This window comes from Pimephales promelas, chromosome 4 (assembly GCF_988280905.1).
Source record: "Pimephales promelas chromosome 4, fPimPro1.hap1.1, whole genome shotgun sequence".
In the NCBI taxonomy this organism is placed as follows: Eukaryota; Metazoa; Chordata; class Actinopteri; order Cypriniformes; family Leuciscidae; genus Pimephales; species Pimephales promelas.
Genome location: NC_142772.1, coordinates 43577156 through 43601807, shown reverse-complemented (window position 1 = coordinate 43601807; position 24652 = coordinate 43577156). Strand labels below are relative to the sequence as shown.

The 24652-nt window shown below is 34.7% G+C and overlaps 2 protein-coding genes across 2 annotated transcripts in view; both read left to right on the top strand.

Moving 5' to 3' along the window:
* On the top strand, positions 1 to 7541 carry gal3st1a (galactose-3-O-sulfotransferase 1a). Its single transcript, XM_039658497.2, has 3 exons — positions 1 to 185; positions 4519 to 4679; positions 6201 to 7541. Exons 2-3 carry the CDS (start codon positions 4549 to 4551, stop codon positions 7351 to 7353), a joined length of 1284 nt encoding a protein of 427 aa, XP_039514431.2. The 5' UTR covers positions 1 to 185; positions 4519 to 4548; the 3' UTR covers positions 7354 to 7541.
* A 4155-nt stretch (positions 7542 to 11696) lies between these two features.
* Positions 11697 to 24652, top strand: part of ppil2 (peptidylprolyl isomerase (cyclophilin)-like 2) — a 36240-nt gene continuing 23284 nt past the window's right edge. Inside the window, exons 1-9 of the mRNA XM_039659547.2 lie at positions 11697 to 11853; positions 12255 to 12304; positions 12907 to 12952; positions 13761 to 13823; positions 14861 to 14912; positions 18408 to 18459; positions 18594 to 18685; positions 19665 to 19754; positions 22766 to 22841. Of these exons, the coding sequence (XP_039515481.2) occupies positions 11768 to 11853; positions 12255 to 12304; positions 12907 to 12952; positions 13761 to 13823; positions 14861 to 14912; positions 18408 to 18459; positions 18594 to 18685; positions 19665 to 19754; positions 22766 to 22841 (607 nt within the window). The 5' untranslated portion in view covers positions 11697 to 11767. The remainder of the gene's footprint in view (positions 11854 to 12254; positions 12305 to 12906; positions 12953 to 13760; positions 13824 to 14860; positions 14913 to 18407; positions 18460 to 18593; positions 18686 to 19664; positions 19755 to 22765; positions 22842 to 24652) is intronic.

Sequence of the window (24652 nt, the reverse complement as noted above, 5' to 3'; positions counted from 1 at the left end):
GGTGAATGATCGCCTGGATATTTCACATACGATCTCCTAACCTTGGATTGCACGTCTGGACAGTTAACTGAGAAGGAATCAATGGTTTTTCCAGTCTTGACCCTTCATCTTTCTTCACAAAATCGATTCAGAGTCATTGCCTTTTTCTGCCAATCAAGCTGTGACAGGGATATCTACATGATTTGGTAAGATGTTAACCTAATGCTTTATATTTAATCTTCAGTATACATTATATTGGGAGAATATATAATATTATTGACTGCAGTGTCTAACTCACTGTAAACATCAATCAATTGATAAATTTGGTTGTCGATTTTTTTTGTATTATTTAAAAAATCTATTTTAAACATCCACATAACTAAAAAAAAAATATATATTTTAAATTTAATTTTATAAAATAAAATGTTTTCGTGATTTAAGCATACACCTCACCAAATTGTATTGTATTTATTGAAACACAAGAGTATAATTGACCATGGTGGGAAAAATACATTTAAATCCATATATTTAATGAAAGTCTTAATAGTTGATGCAGTTTAGCTAAAGTAAATTTAGCTTGTTTATGGATTTTTAGATGTTTTTACTGTTTTCCAATACCAGATATTTTATTATTATGATGTAGATAAAATAATGTGCAGATGGAATGTAATCAGTGGCATTCCTAAATGTTCCTCTCTAATCAGACTGCTTAATTTTAGCAGTTCTTTATTTATTATATTTGTAGCATCATTAAACTTTGTTATACAGTGACTTCTTGTCTGTTGCAATTCAAGTTTTGCCAAGAATTTGCCAGATGGACTTTTCTTTGTTAAAACAGAAATTAATGCAGAAATTACTTTACAGTATAATCTCCCAGTTTTCAGGTCCATTTTTCTGAACTCCCATGAGTAAATACAACATTTAACATATCCCAAGACTTTTATACACTGTACTGATATATCTCACAAACACAAAATCCCCCCCCCCCAAAAAAAAAAAAAAAAAACTAACTGGTGATGCATTTATGAGTTTTATCCTAAATTGGGAGATGCAGCTGTAGCAATTCTTTGTGGTTCAGTAAAGTCCTCATTATTCGAATCGTGACCATCAGCATAACAATGATGATGTTGTTAATGTTTTTGTTTTTTTCTGTCAACAAAGGATGACTTTGAAAAATGCAGGGTTAGAGATTGCTGCAAATAAGAACAATGGGTTCCTTCAGACTACTTCTAGATTTCTAGTAGAGGATGACACGGGAGTGGATTTTCACTCCTGTCCCGTCCCACTCCCATAGAAAGAAATCTTGTCCCGTCCCACTCCCAGACCAAAGTTTAAAAAATAATCCCATCCCATCCCGCTCCTGGTAAATTGACTCCCACTCCCATCCCACTCCTGTTTAAACTGACTCCCACTCCTGTACCGCTCCCATATATATTTTTTCTTCAATTAATGTTTAGTTAATACATAGAATTTGATTTAATCTGCAATTCTGCATCCTCTCCAATCCATCCTGTTTTAGACCAGCTGCTGAGCCCCAGTTTCTAGATTTTCTCCAGAAAATGAAAGACAGTAAATAAAAGAAAAACAGTACATCACACCATGTCTACAATTTAATAAACCCAAACAGCACATAAAGCTGCATTTTACTCATTTATTGTTGAGTAAACAATACATTTACAGTTTACATTTATAGTTTTTTTAAATTACATTTTAAACGATTTTCATCAATTATGCTCTTGCATAATGAGACAAATTTTAGTTATATGTTGCTGTGTAGGCTGCAACATGGCTTATTCTTTCCTGAATTTGCGTGCCTCTTCAGACCGCTCATCCCTGAATCACTTGCTACTTGACTAAAGGGGGGTCGCACACCGGACGAGAAGCTCAGCGCCGCGCAGAATCTTTAAAATTCGAACACATTCTGTGTCTGTCCCTCAATCACTGCTCTTTGAATTCCGGCGGTAAGCCGTGACAAAAAGCACTGATGGCTTCTGGAACGGCTGGGTCGTGTAGTTATTTTTTAATTTCGCTACATTTTAGGCGTATTAAAAGGAAACTACAAAATGGTGCATTTACTTTTTGCTTTTTTTTGTCGTCTTTGCTATTGGTTGATTCCCGCTCCCGTCTGCTCCCGTTAACCATTTATCCTGTACCGTCCAAATCCCGTGATTAATAGCAAAGATGACTCCCATCCTGCGGGAATCCCACGGGAATCCCGGGACCCGTGGGATTCCCGAAAAAATGTCAGCCTCTAATTTCTAGTCACTGCTGGTGCTTTGTTTGGTGACCGTGCACAGCAGCATATGGCTGTCGTAGTCGGTGCTTCTAAAATGTTGTCTTGGTAGTATTAAGTGTTACTGCACCGCAAATAACTGATACTGGCCTATGGGACACGAAGAGATGTGGTCAGTGTCACTTTTCTTCTGAATGCATAATTCATTCGCTAGACAGCTGGCCCCCATTATGAACCCTGCAGTACCACGGTCTCACTCTTAACAAGTTGTCATTCATCTCAGGATCAGAATATCAAAGAAATTTCATGGTTGTATTCGGAAAATGCATTTTAATATCATACACAGCATGGTTCTGTGTTTTATTGTGTCAAGCATGCCCATAGCACTACTTAAAACATAGGCTACAATATTATATGGTGGCAAATTTATTTAAACATACATTAAATAATCAAAACATTAACAGGTTAAGTGAATATAATGAATATAGTGCATATACAAAATGCTTCTCAGTTCACTAGAGAACGACAATAATGCCTGAGGGGAATGTAATGCTACGTGAGATAGGCCTACTATCGCTGTTATCGATATATTTCCGCAGTAGAAACACTGTTGAGAGATGTATGTAAACATACCAATCTATCGTCTCTTCTTCTTCTTCTGCATTTTTTACTGGTTGCAAGCAGCGTTGCATTGCCGTGCACGGTCTAGCATTTCAATGGTCGATTGTGAAAATTTGAAGCACTCGTGTTGATTTTTTTTTTTGATAGTTTTTGCTGTTTATATACAGTTTTTCTTCACGTGAACTTTAAGATAAAATACATTTAAAATGATCGAATAATTAGTAATAAAATCTAAAATTATGATGTATTTGTTTTTTACTTATTTGATGTAATCAGCGAGATAATTAGGCCTACTGTCAGATGATGAGCAGCAATATGACTGATTACTTGAAATAATTGTATATTTAGAAAAACATTTTTAACTGTTGACCCATTTCTGTTTTTTATTTATTTTTTTTTTTTATAAAGCACAATTAAAACAACAAAGCGTTGGCCAATGTGCTACAATCATAGTTAAATATAATTATAAAAATACAACACCAGGTCCAGAAAAGTGGGGACATTTTGTAAAATGTAATACAATCAAGAATCAGTGATTTGATCATTCTCTTATACAACTGACAAAAGTAGACTACAAAGAAAATAATTCCAATGATTTCACTGTCCAAATGAATTGTGTGGTGTAAATAAAAACACATTTTCATTTTGATGGCTGCAACACTCACCAAAAAATTTGGGACAGAGGCAAAATAAAAGCAAAAAGATTATAAAATATCCAAGTTAAACTGTTTTGAACGAGTCCACAATCAACTGGTAATAGGTGAGTGGATCATGTTTGGTTAGAAAAGGAGCATCCACCAAAGACTGGCATTGCAAGCAAATATGGTCATGGCACCACTTTGTGCCAAATTTCACGAGAGAATCGTTAAATGCAAAAGTCCAAATTCTTCAAGATCGCCATCATCTCAGAAAGTCTAAAAGACAGAGGAAATGTGTGCTGTGGTCAGACAAGTCCACATTTCAGCCTGTTTTTAGAAAAAAACTAACATTGAGTTCTCAGTCACAAGGACATTGCATTTTCCAAAATGTCCCAACTTATTTGTTGGGTTTATTTGGGCATAAATGTGCCACATAATTACACCATAGCATAATGCATACAAACAAAAGTGGAAATATGTATTCTGCTGTTTTATTCTTTAAGAAGGGTATTAACACAAAGGTGAAGTAAAAAGTTTAAACAAAGAAAGGCAACTGCAAAACAATTTGATATTTTCTAGTTTGTTTATGGCATTTCTTGGCTTTGAGTTAAAAAATCATTTGTAAGACTACTACTACAAAACAACTAATCTGTAATTAAAAATGGAGAATATCTTAAAAACTGACCTGTCACATCACCTAAAATGAAAATACTAGAATCGAACAGTTAAATGACCTGCAATGCCACTGCAAATCCCCTCGCACATGTTGAGCAGATGTAGATTAAATGGATGAACTCATGGGAGGAAAGCAATTGAGTGAGCAGCAGTGTACCTTAATAATTGGGCACTTGAGGAAATGGTGACGAATGTCTCACACAAATGCTTCATGCCGCAATAGAGGACTATGCATACATAAACACAGTAGTACATACCGCAGCACATTTAAAATATATTTACGCAAAAGGGCCTTAAGGTTAACAACAAATCCATTAACTTTGCGCTCAGTAGCACCATGTCATTATTGAAGATTCTTTCTCTTTGTTTCAGGGTTTTCTTCCAGAGTCCAACCGGGCAGCTATGATGGTTGGAAAGCCGGTGAGGCAGTGGAGGTCCATCTGTAAGGGACTGGTCCTGGGTGTGCTCCTGACCACCTGCATGATTCTTTTGTACTGCCTGTCCACCCCAGAGGTCCAATTTGGCATGCAAGAGTGAGTCCCTTCATAGACTTTGAACAAGAACAAGTCAAAGTTTCATTGGATTATAGCCGTATTTTCCATGAACCTCATCAAGAAAATGAAGCTCAAAATTCTAGTTCTGATCTATCCTGACAGAAAACATTTTTTAATTATTATTTTATTTTATTTAACACACATATATTATATAAACACAATATACTGTATATATATAAATCTCATTGTAATGGATTTTTGTAATTTGAACAGTATTTTACTGTAGTACAGAGTAATACTGTTAAATGTGCCAACAGTATACTGTAAATAGCCAAGGATTATGGGAAAAAAAATGTGTTTACTACTGTAATTATTTTTTTACTGTAAATCATAAAAATAAGAAATCGTAAATAAGAAATCAATTCTAATACTGTAAATAACAATACAGTAGTTTACTAATGAATACAATATACAGAATTATTCCTGTAAATTAAAATATGGTACTACTGTAAATAAAAAATACTGTAGGCCTACTCATACTGTAAATATTAATACAGTATACAATTGTATTACTGTAAATGAAATTACAGTAGTGATACTGTAAACACTTTTACAGTAACCTTTTTACAGTGTGCATATATATTATATTATATATATATTATATATATACTGCATTTATTTGATCAAACATGCAGTCTTCAGTGTCATATGATAATTCAGAAATCATTCTATGCTGATTTGCTGCCCAAGAAACTTATTTTGAATGTTGAAAACAGTTGATATAAAACCATGATGCAAATACAATCTATATAAATTCTTTTATTAACATTATAAATATCTTTACTTTCACTTTGATCAATTTCTTGCCTCCTTACAGAATCAATGTATTAATTTTACTGACCCAAAACCAAAGTCAAACTGTAGTCCGTGTGTGTGTGTGTGTGTGTGTGTGTGTGTGTGCATGTGGCACTGTAAAAAAAAAAAGTTGACAACTTGAAAGTTTAAGGCAACCAGTTACAAACATTTTCATGTTAAATAGTTGAATAAACTTTAAAAATAGAATTTGTCAAACAAAATGTAAGTTGGATTTTTTACAATGTGTGTGTGTGTGTGCGCGCTTAAATTGTCATGAAAATAATGTCACAAAGCGAAAAGTTTTAGAATAATCTTTGTTTTCTTCAAATGTTGTTTTTTAAATATAATTTCCTTAATTGTTCTTTTGACGTTAGGGTAAAATATGGATAAAGATCTTTATATATCTGATATTTTTGGTTTATTTATCTATTTTAACAAGTGGTGTCAAATCGATTTAACACATCTAACATAAAAGTTTGTAAATATATAATATATGAGTATTATATATATATATATATATATATATATATATGTGTGTGTATATATATATATATGCAATTAATCATGAATAATCGATTTGACACCATAGTTTACCAACTTATTCTAAAGATTTATTACAATACGATATTTATATTACAATTATTTATATTACAATATGTCTAAAAAAATTCAAATGACAGTATTTTTGTCCATTTTTGTTAACAGGGTCCCAGTGCCTTACTCATGTGCTCATCGCCCTTCTGCCGCCCACTCCTCAACAATCTCAAACGACTCCCATCATGCCTCTGGACAGAGAATCTGCACTCCAAAAGTGGACATCATGTTCATGAAAACCCACAAAACAGCTAGTAGCACTTTTCTCAACATCCTCTTTCGCTTCGGCGAAAAACACCACCTCAAATTTGCCTTCCCCAACAGCCGCAATGACTTCTTTTACCCCTCCCCTTTCCATCACTCACAAGTGAAGGACTACAGGCCTGGAATGTGTTTTAACATCATTTGTAATCACATGCGTTTCAATGCAGCCGAGGTGGCCAAAGTGCTTCCAGCCGACACCTCGTACATCACAATCCTCCGGGACCCGGCAGATCTCGCCGAGTCCTCGTTCCACTATTTCAGACGCATTGTACCTCTCACGTGGAAGCTGTCTGGGGACGATAAACTGAGAGAATTCCTGACAGATCCAACGCTCTACTATGACCCAGAAGGATTCAGTTCTTTTTATCTCAAAAACTTGCTTTTCTTTGACTTCGGCCAGGATAATAACTTACATCCAGATGACCCAAAGGTGGATGAGGCCATTCGGGCAATCGCCAAGCGCTTCCAATTGGTAATGCTTGTTGAGTATTTTGAAGAGTCGCTTATCCTGCTCAAGGACAGCCTCTGTTGGGACATGGAGGACTTGCTTTTCTTCAAACTCAATGCCCGGAAAGATTCAACCATTTCGAGACTGACTCCAGAGCTCAGGGCCAAGGCGCTGGAGTGGAACGCCATCGATTGGAAGCTTTACCAGTATTTCAACGCCACCTTCTGGCGTAAAGTGGACGCTTACGGACGCAAGCGCATGGCGAGAGATGTCGCAGAGCTGCAGCGCAGAAATGCAGAAATGGCTTCCATTTGCATCGAAGGAGGCCATGCCGTTGATGCGGGAAGCATCGTGGAGACTTCCATGCAGCCGTGGCAACCCATCGGTGAGAAGTCGATTATGGGATACAATCTGAAAAAGAATGTTGACAAAGCACACGGAAAGCTCTGCAGGAAGATGCTCACACCAGAGCTGCAGTATCTCACCGAAATGGGCGTCAACCTGTGGATAACTAGGCTGTGGGGTCACATAAGAGAGATCCTTCACTGGTAGCACAGAGGAGATGTTTGCTGAGGTGCAAACACAGAACGTTCCCGAATGGTCCCATGAGGTTATTTTTTGGGAACCAAACAGGAACGTTATAGGAACGTTCCATGTAGGTTATTTTTAGGTTCCATTTTTATAACGTAAGGAGAATGTTCCGGGAACGTTCCCTCAACCTTAAGGGAAAGTTCTAGGAATGTTCTGGGAACCAAAAACTTGTATACAACAGACCTAAAACCTGTTTTTCTGTGTCAGAAAGAAATAAAAACATTAAAATGCATGACTGAATAAAACATTTTCATATTTATATGAATCTTACCCAAATAAGAAGGTGGTGACAGCTTCATCTTTAACATGTTTTGTGTCCATGTTTGAACTGTTAAGGCCCGTTGATGGAGCGATAACTATAATGATATCTATATTATCATCCACACCAATGCACGATAACATTGTTTATAGGCGCAGTCATTCGGTTATGTCGTCTGCTGCTTTAAAATTTGCATGAAACAGAAGTTGTGATATTCTTCCTTATTGTAGCCTATATCCAAGTGAAACAGCTCCTTGAACAAGACAAAATTTAGGGTGAAACTTGATTTTGTCCATCATTTTTTTTTTTTACTATATCTTTATAGTTATTGTTTTGGTGTAAATAGGCCTGAAGACACCACTATGTATTAAGTAGTGTGTGGGTGCTTGAGTCAATCATAAAAATGAATCAGCTTGTTACATGACCTCATTCGAAGCTCTTATTGTCGGTGCCAATGGCAATAGCAATAATTAGCTTATTTCTTAAACTAGTTTAGACTCCTTCAGAACTTGAGTTTCACTGTTGTCATCCCTTGAATGATGATTAACTCCGACTAATGTTGTGAGGAAAAGTGTTTTTACGCTGAAATGTGATTCCTGTGGAAGAGGCAACTGAGCAGCCCTGAAATACACAAAAGATGACAAAATAAAAACTTTATGTAAACGTCTCGTTCATGTTTCAGCCTCTCTTCTTACAAAAACAGAGCAAAAGTGTATTATGAATGTCATGACCTAGGTTAGACTCTTGCAGAAAAAAGGTCTGGCGATTGCAGTTGTGTTGTTTGATAATGCACACTGACTGACCTGAAAAGGCCAAGATCTGCGGTGTTCCTCAGCAGACGAACCACCTTACACTGTAGGCTAAAAATGAATATGCTATAGCTAATCAATAAAATTGTGGCAACAGATTACAAGAAATATTATTAATTACATTTAGCAAATTAGAATTGAGTAATAATGAATCAAATTATTCCTTAAGTTAACTAGCTATTTAAAATGAGTAAAGTTTATACCAAAAAATTAAACAAAAACATCTCAATAACAGACAGACGTCAAAGATTAATTAAGAACTCTTTATTTTATATTGCCAAGCAACATTGAAGACACCTGATGTTAACAAGCAGAATCACTGAAGGAGAAAACCGTCATTTTAAAACAAACCTAAAACAAACACAGATCACCATAATGATGACTTAAATTTACTTAAAACAAAAAAAGTTTTACTCATGGTTAGCTTTTAAGGAATTAATTTGATTAATTATTACTCAATTCTAATTTATCAAATTGAATTAATAATATTGCTTGTAATCTGTTCCCACATTATTTAATTTTTTTTTTTAATTAAATAAAGCACATTCATTTTTACAATGCATTTTTAATACATACATTCCTGGGCAAAAAATTAGCCAAGCCCAAAATGGCTAAACACTAAGCTTTTAATTGTCTTAACCACTAATTATTGGTCAGAAAATTGGGAAAATTTAAGCATGCACTTCTTTAAAAAGCCATTTCTGTCTCAGAAAATCACCAAAGACATAATTAAGTTTTTGATTGAAAATGGTAAGTTGTGTGTGAGTGATAAATCAAAATGAAACACGAGTTGCATGGTGATACTCTTCGAAAATCTAATGCATATTATGGAGGAAGAGTGTCATTATGTGGGGAGCCTTTTTAGCCACTGCTATGGGCTATATGCACGCATAAATTCCGCATTTGACGCAAGGATGCTCGTCCATTTCCGGTTGTGGAGATTAAAGCGGAGGAAAACTGAGGAAAACGGGATTAGCAGAGTCTTCAAAATTTACTGTCCTCCAGTCTTTGAAATGAAACGTACAAACGTTTAGATGTAATTTTATATATAGTTATATTTATTTAATATAATTTTAAAAAGAAGCATAAACACAACACGGGGTGTCTGTTTTATCTGTTTTTGTGACTAACGTTTCGTTATAACCATGGAGTATAAAATTCAATATAAATTCTCGGTATTGCATTGGACTCTACGATCGGCGGAAGTTATCCCTAATGCTTTACCGGAAATACCGCCGTGCATAGAGCCCATTGGTGAGCTATTTCAATGTGAAAATCATGCTTTAGAGTACAGTACAATATTGCAAAATTGTTTGCTTGCCACAAATGAAAAGTTGCTGTCTAAAAGAGGAATGATCAGATTTTTACAACAAGACAATGCTCCTTCCCAAACTGCAAAGACAACCAAGTGGCTTGAGAAGAAAGTCCATCAGGCTCATGTTTTGGCTGGTCAGAGTCCAGATTTGAACCCAGTCAACACGTGAGATAATGCGATTCTCATCACACCATTCTCATACTGTGATACCGTGATACTCAGTGTGTGTAATAGAGCTCGTTGTGAATTGAAAATGTTGAGCAGGTTGAAAGGAGGCAGAATGTCACCGAGGGGATATTCTACTTCCTGTTTCTCAACACTGGAAAAACGTGGAGCAGAGTTCTGGCACATGACAGGTACATGTGCGCCAGTCATCTTGCCAGCTCAGGTGTAGAATCACCTGGCTTCAGTAATCAAACCAGCTGGCTAGTGTTTCAACTGACCGCATTTAATTTTGCTCTTTGTGTTTCGGGATGTGTCAAGTCTTCTCAAGGGGGAATATTTGAAATATTTTGTGTCAAATGGTGAAATTTTTAATAAAAAAGATAGTAAACAGTCTTGAACTAATCATGATCTAATCATGTTTCTGACCCTAACAAACTGATCTTTTGGTTATCTAGCCTTATGATAAACTTTTACTTGACTTCCCATTTTAGATCTAACATTATAACTTAAGAAATCTCGCTTCCTTTTTAGATAACCTTCCACAGGTAAGAGTGATCACCTTGCAGGAGGGGTTTAAGTCCTATTTGACTACTACTGGGTGTGTGGTCATACTGCATAGCATTATCCCAGTCTGCCTGTTTCATGGCCTGGTCTCTGTGTTTTAGTTCAGCTCAGAGCAAGAATTAGAGCGGGGATAAAAGAGTAACAAGGGCCTTGAAGAAGAAGAAGGATGATGACATGGTGGAGACATGACATTTCTGACATCCCTGAAGAAAGCCAAGTAATTGCCCATAATTTCAGTTTTGGAAGGCTTTCCGGATCCAACTGACTCGATGAACTGGATTAATAGAATCCGTTATGAATTATTCCGATTTGCAAATGAGACCCAATTGGCGTTAGCACTCTCGAAAAGTGAAGTGGGGACCCTCAGTCAAATGAACAGAATGGCACTGGATGCAATTCTTGCTTAGGAATGAGGAGTTTGTGTTAAAATGGGCAAATAATTGAATTGTGCTTTCATTCCAGTTTATGATGCGAATGGTGGTGTCATCTCAAAGGTGCTAAACGACATGACAAAGGTGCGGAGGATGAAGGGATGAACAGGCAAAGAACAAAGCAACAGGATGGGAATTAGATTCCTTCCGCAGTGCTTTTGGTAATATCTTCTGACCCATACTTTAGCTCTTGTTACCAGTAATTGCTGCCTTGCTCAATGCAGTAATTATGATTGGATGTTTGATCAAATGTATTCGAGTTTCTCTGGGGAGGTTTATCAGAAGCATTGTCTCGGGAGGGATTGAGAGGGGAGAGGAAGATGAAGAACCCCGCCATGAAGAAGAACCCCACCTTTTGTCAACAAAGACACAATAGCCTAGTTATAGTAAAAAAAAAAAAAAATATATATATATATATATATATATATATATATATATATATATATATATATATATATATATATATATATATATATATATGTATGCATACTTTGTATATTATAGCTTATATGTTTAGCTTAATGCAGCCCCAGTGCTTTCAGATTCACTTTAGGTTTAGATTCATTTAATATATATATATATATATATTTTTTTTTTATTACTATCTAAATAAAATATAATTATTGATCATTATTTTTGATTATATACATCAAAAAAAGACAGCTGTTTGTACAAATATAGCCTAAACGTGTCTCAGTCAGTATTGAAATCACTACCGAAGAGGCCAAATAAAAACATTTTGCCGTTTCACATCGGACACATTTTACTGTCGCGCTAAACGCTAGCCGGAAGTGTGTGTTTTAAAAAGTCGTAGGTTTGTTGTTGGTTGTTTATGCGTTTATACATTTTAATTCTTTCGTTTTCGACTACATCTTCGGCCACAAAAATGGGGAAACGACAGCATCAAAAAGATAAGATGTAAGTTGGAATGAAAAATAACGCGAGTAATATATGATATCATGTTTGAACTCTACACTAACTAGTATCGAGCGTTATTATTATATTATCATATATTTCAATTAAAGCAATATATATATATATATATATATATATATATATATTGTGTGTGTGTGTAACTTATATGTATTATTTATTGCAATTATATCGTGTTATGTGTTATCAGAGGTTTATAATGTTTTCATTATAATTGCGTCTAACGCTAACGTTACTTCCTAGTATCTTATTTTGTAGTTATTTATGTTTTTGCGTTGTAATAATATTAACATAGTATCTAGTTGAGAGATGTTTTTCATTTCTTTCATATGGTTTCATTTGCATTCTTCTTCAACAAGTATATTCTCTATATCTGTCTGTTTCAGGTACATCACATGTACAGAATACACTCAGTTTTATGGAGGGAAAAAATCAGGTACTTGCATTAGTCCAAATGTATTGCACTGTTTGTATTAAGAAAAAAAATCGGTTGGATTGGTGCTTATTCCAACTCATTCATCATGTGTGTAAGTGTGGTGACCAAATGGTGTTCTACTTAAAATGATATGAAACTAAAATTATTATTAATTGGCGTGATGACTCCGATCTTCAACCAGATTGTTCCGATCCAATCTGACTTATGAACTATAATGCTGCCTGAATCATTACGTTTAAGTTTGGGTTCAGTAAGTTTTTCTTTTTTAAAAGAAACTGATTACCTTTATTCAAAACAATAGATGCATGCAAATGATCAAAAGTAACAGTAAATAGGTTTGTTACAAAAGATTTCTTTTTTAAATAAATCCTGTTCTTTCAAACTTTCTGTTCATCACAGAATCCTGAATATTAAATGCATCATGGTTCCACAAAATTCTTATATATTATATAAAATAAAATAATGCAATGCTGTTGATTTTCTTGTCTCTCACTGTGTTCTTTGATTGATTGCACCATGTATAGACTTATTTTGTGCACTTGTTTAGATATTGCTGATGCTCCCTGTGATCAGTAATAAACCTTTTGCTGTCTTGTTTGTAGAAATCCCACGGTCCAATTTCAGACGTCTGCCCTTTGATCATTGCAGGTGAGTTTAGAAATGCATAACACTTCTTCCGTGTTTGATAGAAAAGTCCTTTGTGTTTCCCTAATTTAGGTCTAGTACAATAGATCCTGCTTTCATAACTGCTGATATGGGGTTCAAACAATGCTGTCATTGCTTTTATTTGAGGTAAAGCTGCTGTCATTTTTTCCTGAAAAAAAAAAAACCCTGTTAAAGTCGACATGAAACGGAAGTTGAGTCTTTTCTTCCCTATTGTGACATATATTCGAGTGAAATGTCTCGTCGAATAAGAAAATATGTACGGAGGGGCTTGATTTTTATCAGCCAGAAATTGATTTATTGGATGGTTGTTGGTTTGCTATTGGTGGATCTCATGTAAGTGATATTTGTCCCACCCTTGCGCCAGTCAACACGTCATTAAAGAAGAAAAGGGCACATTAATTTAAAAAGCTAATTAAATGTACACAGATATATAATTCATAATAAATACTGAAATATTCCATAAAAATAAGAATTGTCAAAATTGTCAATTTCAAATACTTTTCCTCCGGTTCTAGTTTAATATGGACAGACAGCTATTAGAAAGTACGTTGATTTTCTTAAAATTGTTCTGTTTGTTGGAGCGGCCTGATGTGTGAACTCATTGCTCACAAAAACCTTTTGGGCTTTTCATTTGTTCAGTGAAAGATGAGGAGACTGTTCATGAAACTTGTTTGGAAACCATCAGTATGTTTGCAGATCTGTTTGGGAGCTCAGAAATGACACACAACAGCTTTAGTATCATGCAATATGTATGAGTCTTTTAATTTTTTGTCTTTTATCCCTCACATAGTTTGTCTCTTCAGCCCTTTGAGTATCCCATGTGCACAGTGGATGGGGTGGTTTTTGACCTAATGTGAGTACATCACTCTCATCAATAGCAAAATGAGTCATTTTTAAATCATTAATTTACTTGCATGTAATAATTATATACTTATTTAATAGATAGGTTTAAAGATACCCTCATGTCACGATTCGCTACATATCACGATACTGAACTCACGATACGATATTATTGCGATATTCCAAAACATATGGTAAAGGTTAAGAAAAAATGTACTGTTGGTTAAAATGCTAAATTGATATTAAATTGTAGGTTTAAAATGAATAGGTTTGGACTTGGTGCTTGTAACCCAAGGACAATGGTGACACCAGAATAACAATATTCATGATTCTGAAGCTGAAATTATTGTAGATGAATATGCTTGCACTCTGTCACTGACTAGATATATTTAAAATAATGTCAGTCACTTTTTACTGGTAACATCAGACATGTGGCATTATCGGGACCCACAAATATTCCCCCATTGCATTATTATACATTATAATCAACATTATATATAGTAGTTCAATGTAGTAATTGCACTAAAACTCTGAAAACTTGAATTTTTTCTCATACAGTAATTTTTAGTTTTGCGGGACTATCCATGATACGTATTGTTGCATTTTTGTATTGCGACATATTGTGGCACGATATATTGTTACACCCCTACTTATTTATAGTACCCCATATTTATCACTACAAAGACTACCGTTATAAAGTTTGGGGTGAGAAATTGATATCCTACTTTTATTTAGCAAGGACGCATTATATTAAATTGATCAAAAGTGACAGTAAAAACGTTTCCATTATGGCAAATTCTGTTTCTATTTTTGACCTTTCTATACATTAAAGAATCCTGAAAAAAGTATCCAGTCAACCAAATCAGCATTTTAGATGATGACACTGAAGTATGAAAATTCAGCTTTGCTCTCACGGGAATAATTAACTGTTAAAATTATACAATAAAAAATAAGTTATTTTATATAAAGACTCCAAAATTTTGAACAGTACATAGCCTATAATCTTAAGTGGTGTGACCCGAAAGTGATTAACGTTTGTTTTTTCTTTAGGAGCATTGTGCCTTGGATTAAGAAGTTTGGGACCAACCCCATAACTGGAGAGGTATTTCAGTTATTCCAACTTATTTATTGTTTATTTGATGCTGACCAATAGACTTTTCAAAATCTTTGGAGGTAAAATGGTGGTTTCAACTCCTGCTGGGAAGTTGTTTACGACATCAGGTGCATTCAAATCATTTTCGCCGGAATAAGATGGCGGTGTACCTTTTCTTAATTAACTACACAAAAAAAAAGTTTTGAACTCACTCAATCTAGAAAATGAAAACAAAGAATGTGCATCACTCACCCCTGATATGATTGTAGAGCGCTTTGGGTGTACATTAATTCATAGGAAATGCGCTATATAAACTTCATTCATTCACTGAAGTGGTGTTCATGTGTATTCAACACTTAAATACGGTCTTTCCGACATGAGTTGAAAGCACCAAAAGCTCATTATCAAATGTCCTGCGTGGATTAAGCCACTAGAGGGTGTCAGACTCCATTTGAGGAGAAGCCAAGCGCTTCAGGAAAGACAAAGACTGATGACACAAAGTAAACTGCTGCAACATCATTAACTACAGATGATGCTATCAGTACAACATGCCGAGATTCTGGTTTGTAGCTTTGGATTCTCTGGATAAAGGTGCAAGTGCAAAGAGCACTGTGGGTAATTTGAGATGAAGAGACATATTTAGTGGTGTTTCTTGTTTTTAGGTAATAAACTTGTAGTTTGTTGTTTATGATACAGACCTTAATAATACCTAAAACCATGCAACTTGAGTAGAGATCTGTAAGTACTTTTTATGCGATCCATCTTATGATTTTCAACTTGCAGATAATTAAAAAAAAAACCATAGACTTACTGTATGTTGAATTACACACCTGAGCCTCATCTAACTTAAATTGAAACTATTAAAAATCATTTGCTGTAATTGAAATAAAGCTGAAATATAAATATTAGCCAAAAATAAAACTGAATTAAAAATACATTAATAATACATTTAAACTAAAGATAAAAAACGAATACAATGACAAAAATCATGCATCAAAATTACCTAAATTAAAATACAAAAATGAAAGCTAATTAAAAAAAAAAAATTATACATCAAACGAAAAAAAACAAAAACAAATAACATTACAAAAGCACATAACAAAATTATTAAAATATACAAATAATCGCTATTTTAAACATAAGAATACTTTAATACGATAAAAATTGTATATATATATATATAAACACTGCCAGTAACCACCTAGCAACAACCCAGAATACCTTAGCAACCACCTCTAAAACCAATCAACACACAATATACTAGGTTCTTTTGTGTTACATTGGTAAGAAATTGGCAATAAAATGTAACAATAATCATAATTTCATTGCATATTTGCCAAACGGTGTATTTGCTTTGTGGGTTTAATTTTATATTTTGGAGAATAGTCAAGCTTCAGAAATTCACTTATGTGTCACTTAGAGGGAAAATACTCTATTACTGTACCCATTTAGAGATTGTTATTGGGACTATATGAAGATATTTCACAGATCTGCTGATGGTGGCTAACAGCGTTCAGTGTGCCAGGAGTGGATGTGTGTGTTTAAATTGCTGTGTAATCAGTTCACTGGACACACATCGCTGCACTCTTAATTTATGGAATAGGAGTTATAGGGTCTCTGCATGTGTGTGCTGAATGCATAATCAGTTTGCTCTAGCATCAGCCAAAGTTGTGTGAATGTTTACAGAGAGTGTGATGCAGGACGTCCTGTATGCACTTGCTTCAAAATTCATATTCAGCATCCATTGAAGCCCATGGCTGTCATTTGCAATTCATCTTTACAGCTATGCATCCGAGTGAATGCATGTCCGGACATGCCTCTGTGATTGTGTGTGTTTCTGTTCCTACACAGTTTAACTGTGTTATCTGAAGTATTCATGATTGATTCGTCTCGCTAGATGGAGAGGAGGAGAGTGAGTGCTGTGAGTTGATGAGGGGTGACTGTGAAAACGCTTCCTGTGTGTGTGTGTTAGTGACTTTTACAGAGATCTACTGGACATGCTTGGACTTGTTCTTCGGTGGAAACATCATGCTCTCATGTGTTTAAATGAGTAGTAGTGATATGTGTTATGTTGCATCAGTCTTGCATTTTTGAAATGTCTATGTGTTAGGCAAGGCAAGTTTATTTATATAGCACACTTCAGACACAATAAAATAATCACAAAAGATGTCAAAACTGATTTCAAGTGTTGGTTTCAAGTAGTTCGTGCCATTTTTGTGTCCAACTTATCCATTACAAACAGTCTGTAGTCTGAGGCGGAGACTCCCAGTGTTTATCTCACACCAGCTAAAGGTTTACCAGGGAGGGGGAAATAATCCTTGTGACCATTTTGACCTGTCTCAGGCCCCGTCCACACTACTGCGTTTTCGTTTAAAAACGGAGAATTAAAACGAATACGATCTCCGTCCACACCAGCGTTTTATCTGCGTATTAGAAACGATCTCCGTCCACATTAAATTTTAATGTTAATTTTAAATTTTAATCATTAAATTTTAATGTTAATTTTAATTTTAATAAAACGACTGAAAACGCAGATTGCGTGACCATTCACCAACACTGGGCATGCGCGTGCCGGTGTAAACAGTGAATGACGAATCAGGGAAGGATGCGTCATGACTGATAACACCCAATCATAGAGCCAAGCGTCAGCCTCTGCGTCAGCGTTTCTAAAGTTCTCCGTTTTGTATGGTTTTGTCTCGTCCACACTAAAACGCACTCCGGAGATTCAAAACGCAGCTGCAGCGTTTCTAAACTTCTCCGTTTTAGGTCTTCGTTTTTCCCGTTTTAGTGTGGACGGGAGGTGCAAACGTAGCAAAAGGTCTCCGTTTTTAAACGAAAACGCAGTAGTGTGGACGGGGCCTTAGTCTGATTCACTGTGTCACTGGATCACAGTGTGGTCAGTTTATATGTATCCCCGCACTGGCAGAGCAAAATTTAAACCCCTAGCGACAGCATAGACTCAACTACGAATGGTTTACTTTTAACACTTTGAAAATATGTATTTGCAAAATGTAATGGCAATATTTATTATATTTTTTCAGGATACAACAGCATTTACTAAAGAAACTAAAATCTTAACATGACATCAGTGTTTAACGTGTCTGCTGAATAAAAGCATTTTGAAAATAAAAATCGACTGACCCCAAATTTTTGAATGGTGTTGTACTTCACCTTTAAATATAGTTTTACAGTTTTTCTGTATGCTGATCAACAGCACTTTAGATAATTAACTAAGGTCTTTCTTTGCTGTAATCTCTCATGAGTTTTCTAATAAAACTATAATAGAGCCACAGCATTGTGTGATGGTGTTTAAAATGAGTGGTATTCAGTTAGTGCCTTGATTTATCATCGCCCAAACACGTCCTATGTGAATCAGCATATTCATGCTAAACAGTTAAACAGTTAGACTTTCACAGGGTGTGATTACATTGTAATTGAAAAGGTAGGTGTGTCTGACAGATATAGTCACAAACTTCCTAACTTTCTCTCTCTCTCTCTCTCTAGAAGCTTGAGGCTAAATCCCTCATCAAGCTTAACTTCAGCAAAAACAGTGAAGGTAAATATGTTTGTGTGTGTGTGCGCTCTTGATCCTCTTACCTGGCTTGCGTCAACAACAATATGTGCTAATGACGAGATAATGGATTGAAGTCCTCTACAGTGCATATTCTGTCTTTCTCTCCTGTACTTTAGGGAAGTATCACTGTCCTGTGCTCTACACAGTGTTCACAAACAACTCCCACATTGTTACCAACAAAGTCACAGGGAATGTTTTCTCTTATGAGGTAAAACACCCTACATCTGAAATGTTTTAAAGGTATTTTTGCATGCACATTTAACTTAAGGGAACGTAGTCGTAAATGCAACAGTCAAGTCAACTTTAAAATATTTGTCAAGAGTGCCAAAAAACAGTCATATTTAAATTTTAACCCAAAATTATTATGGAAATATTTCTAAATGTATAATTTTTAATTAATATATTCAATTAAAATGGATTATTTTATTTTTTATTTAATTAAACATTATACATTTAGAAATATTTATATAATAATTTTGGGGTAAAACTGAAATATGACTCTTTTGGCGCTCTGTATCGAATATAATAAGTTGAATAAAATGTATCAATTTAAAAATAAATAATTCAATTAAAATTGATTATTTCATTTTAAATTGATACATTTTATTCAACACAATATTTTTCAAGACAGAGCGCCAAAACAGTCAAATTTTAGTTTTACCCAATAATTATTATATAATTAATTTAAATGATTAAATTTTATTTTATTCATCAATGTAAATTGTTCATTTTGACAGAAACTTGTAGGATTTTTTTTTTGATTGAATCAAAAATCAAGCCTAAATCAATTTTTTTCTTATTTCATGGAGCACAAATGATAATTAATTAGTTAATAGAAAGTTAATGTTGCCCTCTTTTATTCAAACACGGTGGCCGGGGAATGTTAAACTCCAAAATAGGATCATAAAAGTAGTCAGTTTGACTCATGAACTATATTGCAAGTCTTCTGAATCCATTTTATGAAATTTAAGTTATTAATGTGGTTGTGACATTACATCAATGATTTCTGAATTACCTGTTTTTGCTGTTGGCATGTAGGTATTTACTAAAGAGCAAGAAAAATACGTTTGTTCATGTTCTCTTTAATGTCATACTGACGTTAATCATTTTTAATCAATGCACTGTCTTTAAACTGTATAAATGTGTACATGAATGGTCAAAATTCTATAAATGTGCGTTTTGTTTAGGCAGTAGAGCAGCTCAACATCAAGACAAAGAGTTATAAAGACCTGCTGACGGATGAACCCTTCACCCGCCAGGATCTCATCACACTACAGGTGACAGACACAGAGAGAGTGTGTTTATGACTGTTAAGTGAAGATAAGGCAGTGTCACATGAGTGCTGTTATGTTAGCATGACTGTGATTTAATACAGCTTTTCCAGACACAAGTTAGTATCAAGCAACTTCAGACAACAATCGCCCAGTTCAATTTTAGTTTATATGTGGCTGTCTGGGTATCAAAACCCTGTGTTTTCGGTGTGATTTCATGAAATGTTAGGTTGAAGCCAGTTCACATGCACTATCGAGAAAGAGACAGTCAGGATGATCCTGATGACTGACAGACACACAGCAATCACTTGCATTCAACAATTATAAATATCTGCTTAGCTATTATAGTGTTTATTCATATCCCTAATGGCCTTTTTTATATGTTCAGTTTTCATGTTAAGTTGTTTGTTTTTAGAAATGTTTTGTAGCTTTAATTATATATATATATATATATATATGAAGAGTTCAGATGCAAAAGTCTCTAAGTGCCATTTGACATTTTCTTAATAATAATTATTTATCAAGCTTGTATATTTAAGTTCAGTAATTTCAATGGCAAAAATGGCAATGATAATTACCTATTAATTGTTATTTAAGTGAAATTACTGAACTTAAATATACAAGTTTGATAAAAGTCATCATTAAAGAAGAAAATTTCAAATGACATTTAGAGGCTTTTGCATCTGAACTCTTTATATATATATATATATATATATATATATATATATATATAATTTTTATTTTATTTTTTATTTTTTTTATTCTTTTTTAATTACCTAAAACTTAACACTGGTCCCAAAGTTTGTTAAAAAAAACAAAACACTAAAGCACATACAGTGGATGTTTTGGGTCAGATCATTTTACCGGCATATAAATGTTAGTGCTAACTGTTCCAAAATAGCCAAATGTTAACATGAGGTTTGTTTCTAAATGAATCTTTAAACTCCTGTCATATGACTAATGACAGCAAAAAAAGCTTGTAAACCTGTTAACTTTTGCAAGGATTCCAGACACTGACAGAAATATTCACCCACAGGAATGATAAGTGTAGCATCTCACCACTAAATTATATTAGGACAGCTTTAAAGGTGAAATAACACACATTTTTGTAAGGACAATTTAATATAAACCCTTACAAAAATATGAGCTGCATATTTCTGCTTTGAAAACGTCTGGAATGTATTTTCCCATTGACTTCCGTTGTAAGTGCATTACTGCTAACGCATCCCTCAGATTGTGAAAAGAAACAAAAATCACCTTAAGTTATTGAATGTGCTAATTGACAGCATGCCATCAATAGAGCTAAACTTGTACCTTTAAAATTGTACCACAAATGTGAATTTGTGCTTTTTGTTGATGAACATTCTTAATGAAGGAGACAATAAAGCACTGATTGAGTAATTGCACAATTTATGAATTAATCAGCCTGTTTCTGAATAGATGGGATTAAACATTACATCAGCATGTGGCAACTGTCTAAAGTTGTGTTAAGCTTTGTTGTAAATCCATTTGAGTGTAAGAACTTATGTAACCTGGCTGGGTCAGATTTCTAACAACAAATCTATACATGGCACTGGCATGTTAGGATCTGTGCAGTAAGTCATGTACACTACCATTCAATAGTTTGGGGTCAGTAAGATTTATTGATTCATTTTTTGGAAAGAAAATGAATACTTTCATTCAGCAGGGATGCATTAAAATGATCAAAGTCACCGTAAAGACATTTCTATTTCAATGAAACGCTGTTCCTTTTAACTTTGACTTTAACTATTGTAACTCTGATTAAAGAATCCTTGAAAAAAATGGTTTTCACAAAAATATTAAGCATATAAAATATTAAGTTTTCAACATTGATAATAAGAAATGTTTCTTGTGCAGTAAATCATCCTATTAGAATGATTTCTCAAGGTTCATGTGACACTGAAGACTGGAGTAATCAGCTTTGCAATCAGGAATAAATTACATTTAAAATATATCATATAAAAAATATGTTGATAATATTTTATATCACTGTTTTTGTGTTGTTTTTGATCAAATAAATGCAGTCTTGGCAAGCGTAAGAGACTGTTTTTCAAAAACACAATTTTTACCGATCCCAAATCTCTGAACAGTGTCAAGTTCAGACTTCGCATTGAGTTTTCTTGTAAATTTATATGCAATAATGTGGAAATAAAGACTGTTAAGATGACTGATTGACAGCCCTTATATAAGTATAGTAGTCTATGGTACGTCTGTCTTCAGATAGCCAGGGAAACGTGGGTGTGTGTGAAAGAAACTGTGAGCTGAATCAATGTTTTCTGTGTGTGTTCATGTGAGCTACAGTGTCCAGTATTCATAGAAAGTACTTGCATGGTTTATTTTAGGTCAGGGATGTTATAGGGTGTTCAGAGAAACAGAAAGGGACTTTGAGTTATTTTTGGCTGAGATTTATTTTAGATTGATATGGTTCAGAATGGTAGCTTTGGATGTGTCTATCCCCTGGAGCTCGAGGAAGGGCAGTTCAGGGAGGTGTCGGGTGGCGTAGTTTAAGGGTTGAAGAGTTTTAAAGAGGTTATTTTGGGTGACAAGTGGGATGGGAAAGCTGGGGGAGTTTTAAAAGGATATAGGGGGGAAGTATTTGAAAAGAGAGAGATGTTTGGGAGTGGGAGTTTAGCTGAAATAGCAGGACTGAAATGGGCTGAGGTATAGTTTCACTGTCTGACCTATTTGGAACAGATACAACGGTGGGGCAAGCTAAGAGAGAGAGAGATGAGAAGGTCCTGAACTCTCTTTTGTTTGTGTGTGTGTGTGTGTGTGTGTTGCAGCAGACAAGCTGTCCGGTCAGCAACATTTACACTAAACTGATAAAACATTGCCAAAACAAATTCATTAGAGACTGTTTACTTGTCTTTCTGTTTAGGGAAAATATGATATGAGTTGTTTTATAACAATTTTGTGTATATAATTCTTCTGTGCATAGCTTGTCAGCAAATCTGAAGTTGTCATATAACATCTCATTTTGTCACCTTATTTCCTAGGATCCTACAAATCTGGATAAATTCAATGTCTCTAACTTCTTCCATGTGAAAAACAATTTGAAAGTCCTTGACCCCGGTGAGTTCAGTGTTTTGAATGCAGTACAAAATGTTCAGTTGGTTTTGGCAAAGATTTGACTGTTTTGAGGATCGCATCTTACTCATAGTATTCAGTATATAGTGTTTGTTTGGTGTGCAAATCCTGTGTTGCAGTGTTGTTCTTGTTAACCAACACCAAAACTACCAAAAAAATTAATAAAATAAAATACCAATATTAGATTAAAAACTTCATTTCAACCTAAAAAAATCTAGAGAAATTATTAGTTTTTCATCTAATATTTGTATACTAAATATATGTAAGTGCTAAAATTACTAAAACTGAAATAGAATAAATGAAAGCTAAATAAGACTAATAAAAATGACAAAATGACACAACAAAACTTAAAACCCCTAATTAAAATGGAAAAAAGGAAGCTAATTCAAAACATTAATTAATACAATAATAGTCACTAAAATAACACTAATATGCAGTTTACAACAGAGCACACTTTTCTGGCTACTGCATTCCACAATAACACAGATTGCAAATTAATAATTGAAAAAAAAAAAACTCACTATCTGTTAGTTAGACTTAAAGGTGCCATCTGTAAAAATTGAGGTTAAAATATCCCAAAAATGAGCTACACGCATCAAAAGATTGAGAAGAAATAAGGTTGATGATGTCATTAAAAAACTGACAAGTAATAGTGCTGCCGAGATATTAACCTGAATTAGCATGCTAAATTACTAGCCCCGGCCCGGCAGGTGTCGTAATACCAGTTTCGACCATGGGAGGCGGTATGCGGGCGGGCAACGTTACCACCAGCCAAACTACAGTACACGAGTGAGTCGCGCTCGCGCCAGCTTGTGTTTACTTGAACCTGACGTCAGTCGTGTGGAAAATACAGCCCACTACTACATTTCAGTTCAGGGAAGAGTTAAAAAACAATAATTGGTCGATATTATGCATGAGGAATACATTTTGGTAAGTTGTAGCATACTGTATCTTTCAACAGTGTTCGTGTTCTTTTACCATTAGCTAGTAGAGATGATCGGTTCACGTGTGCTAGGGATCTGTCGTGTAAAGCGCCAATACTGTATTTATTGTTTGAATTGCATAATAAAATGAACAGAATCTGAGAGCTGAGATCGGTCTCCGTGTCCTTTTCTGTGCATGACAAAATTGATGTGTGGCGTGAGAGTGTGTGAAAAGTGTTGTGAGAGTTGGCAGCTCTGACGCTAGCTTGGTCCACATCAGGGAATGCTGTCTGTCAAATTAATTCAAACTAATGATAAAAATGTAATATGAACAAATCGAATATCATAAAACTAGAAATAATAGCCTGGGCTTTAATTTTCCCATATCGTCGAAATGCACCGACTTGTCTATGAGACGGCCCTTATAATTTAGTATTGAGATGTTGTTCATTAAGTCTCTAATCTCTGAAAATCTCCAAATGCTGCACGTGAAACTGCGGTCTTCCAAACTTTTACTATCGTGTCAATTGATTTGATTAATATGCACGAGGGAGACAGAGCAACACAGCACTCGCCCATATTGTTTGAAGACATGAGAGAGCGCGTGGCCGTGGAGGTATTTCTGGAGGTATACTGCCCCCATCTGGTATGGAACATGTTGTATGATTTGATTTTAAATCCCAGAGGGCACCTTTAAATAAAAAATAAATTAAATAATTTAAAAAATAAGTTAAATAATTTAGCGACAGGCTCAGGTGTGCTATTTTCACATTAGTCACCATTCTTTGTTATGTTTTGTTATGTACTTGCATTAGCCCAGCCGTGACGATTTAAAGAAATTAATTGGTTAACAAGGTTATGGATTCACTTTGC

Excerpts from the sequence above, each read along its gene's own strand:
- gal3st1a (XM_039658497.2), top strand. The coding sequence starts at position 4,549 with ATGATGGTTGGAAAGCCGGTGAGGCAGTGGAGGTCCATCTGTAAGGGA. Across the intron at positions 4,680-6,200 it reads GTCCAATTTGGCATGCAAGA|GGTCCCAGTGCCTTACTCAT; the intron begins GTGAGTCCCTTC and ends TTTTGTTAACAG.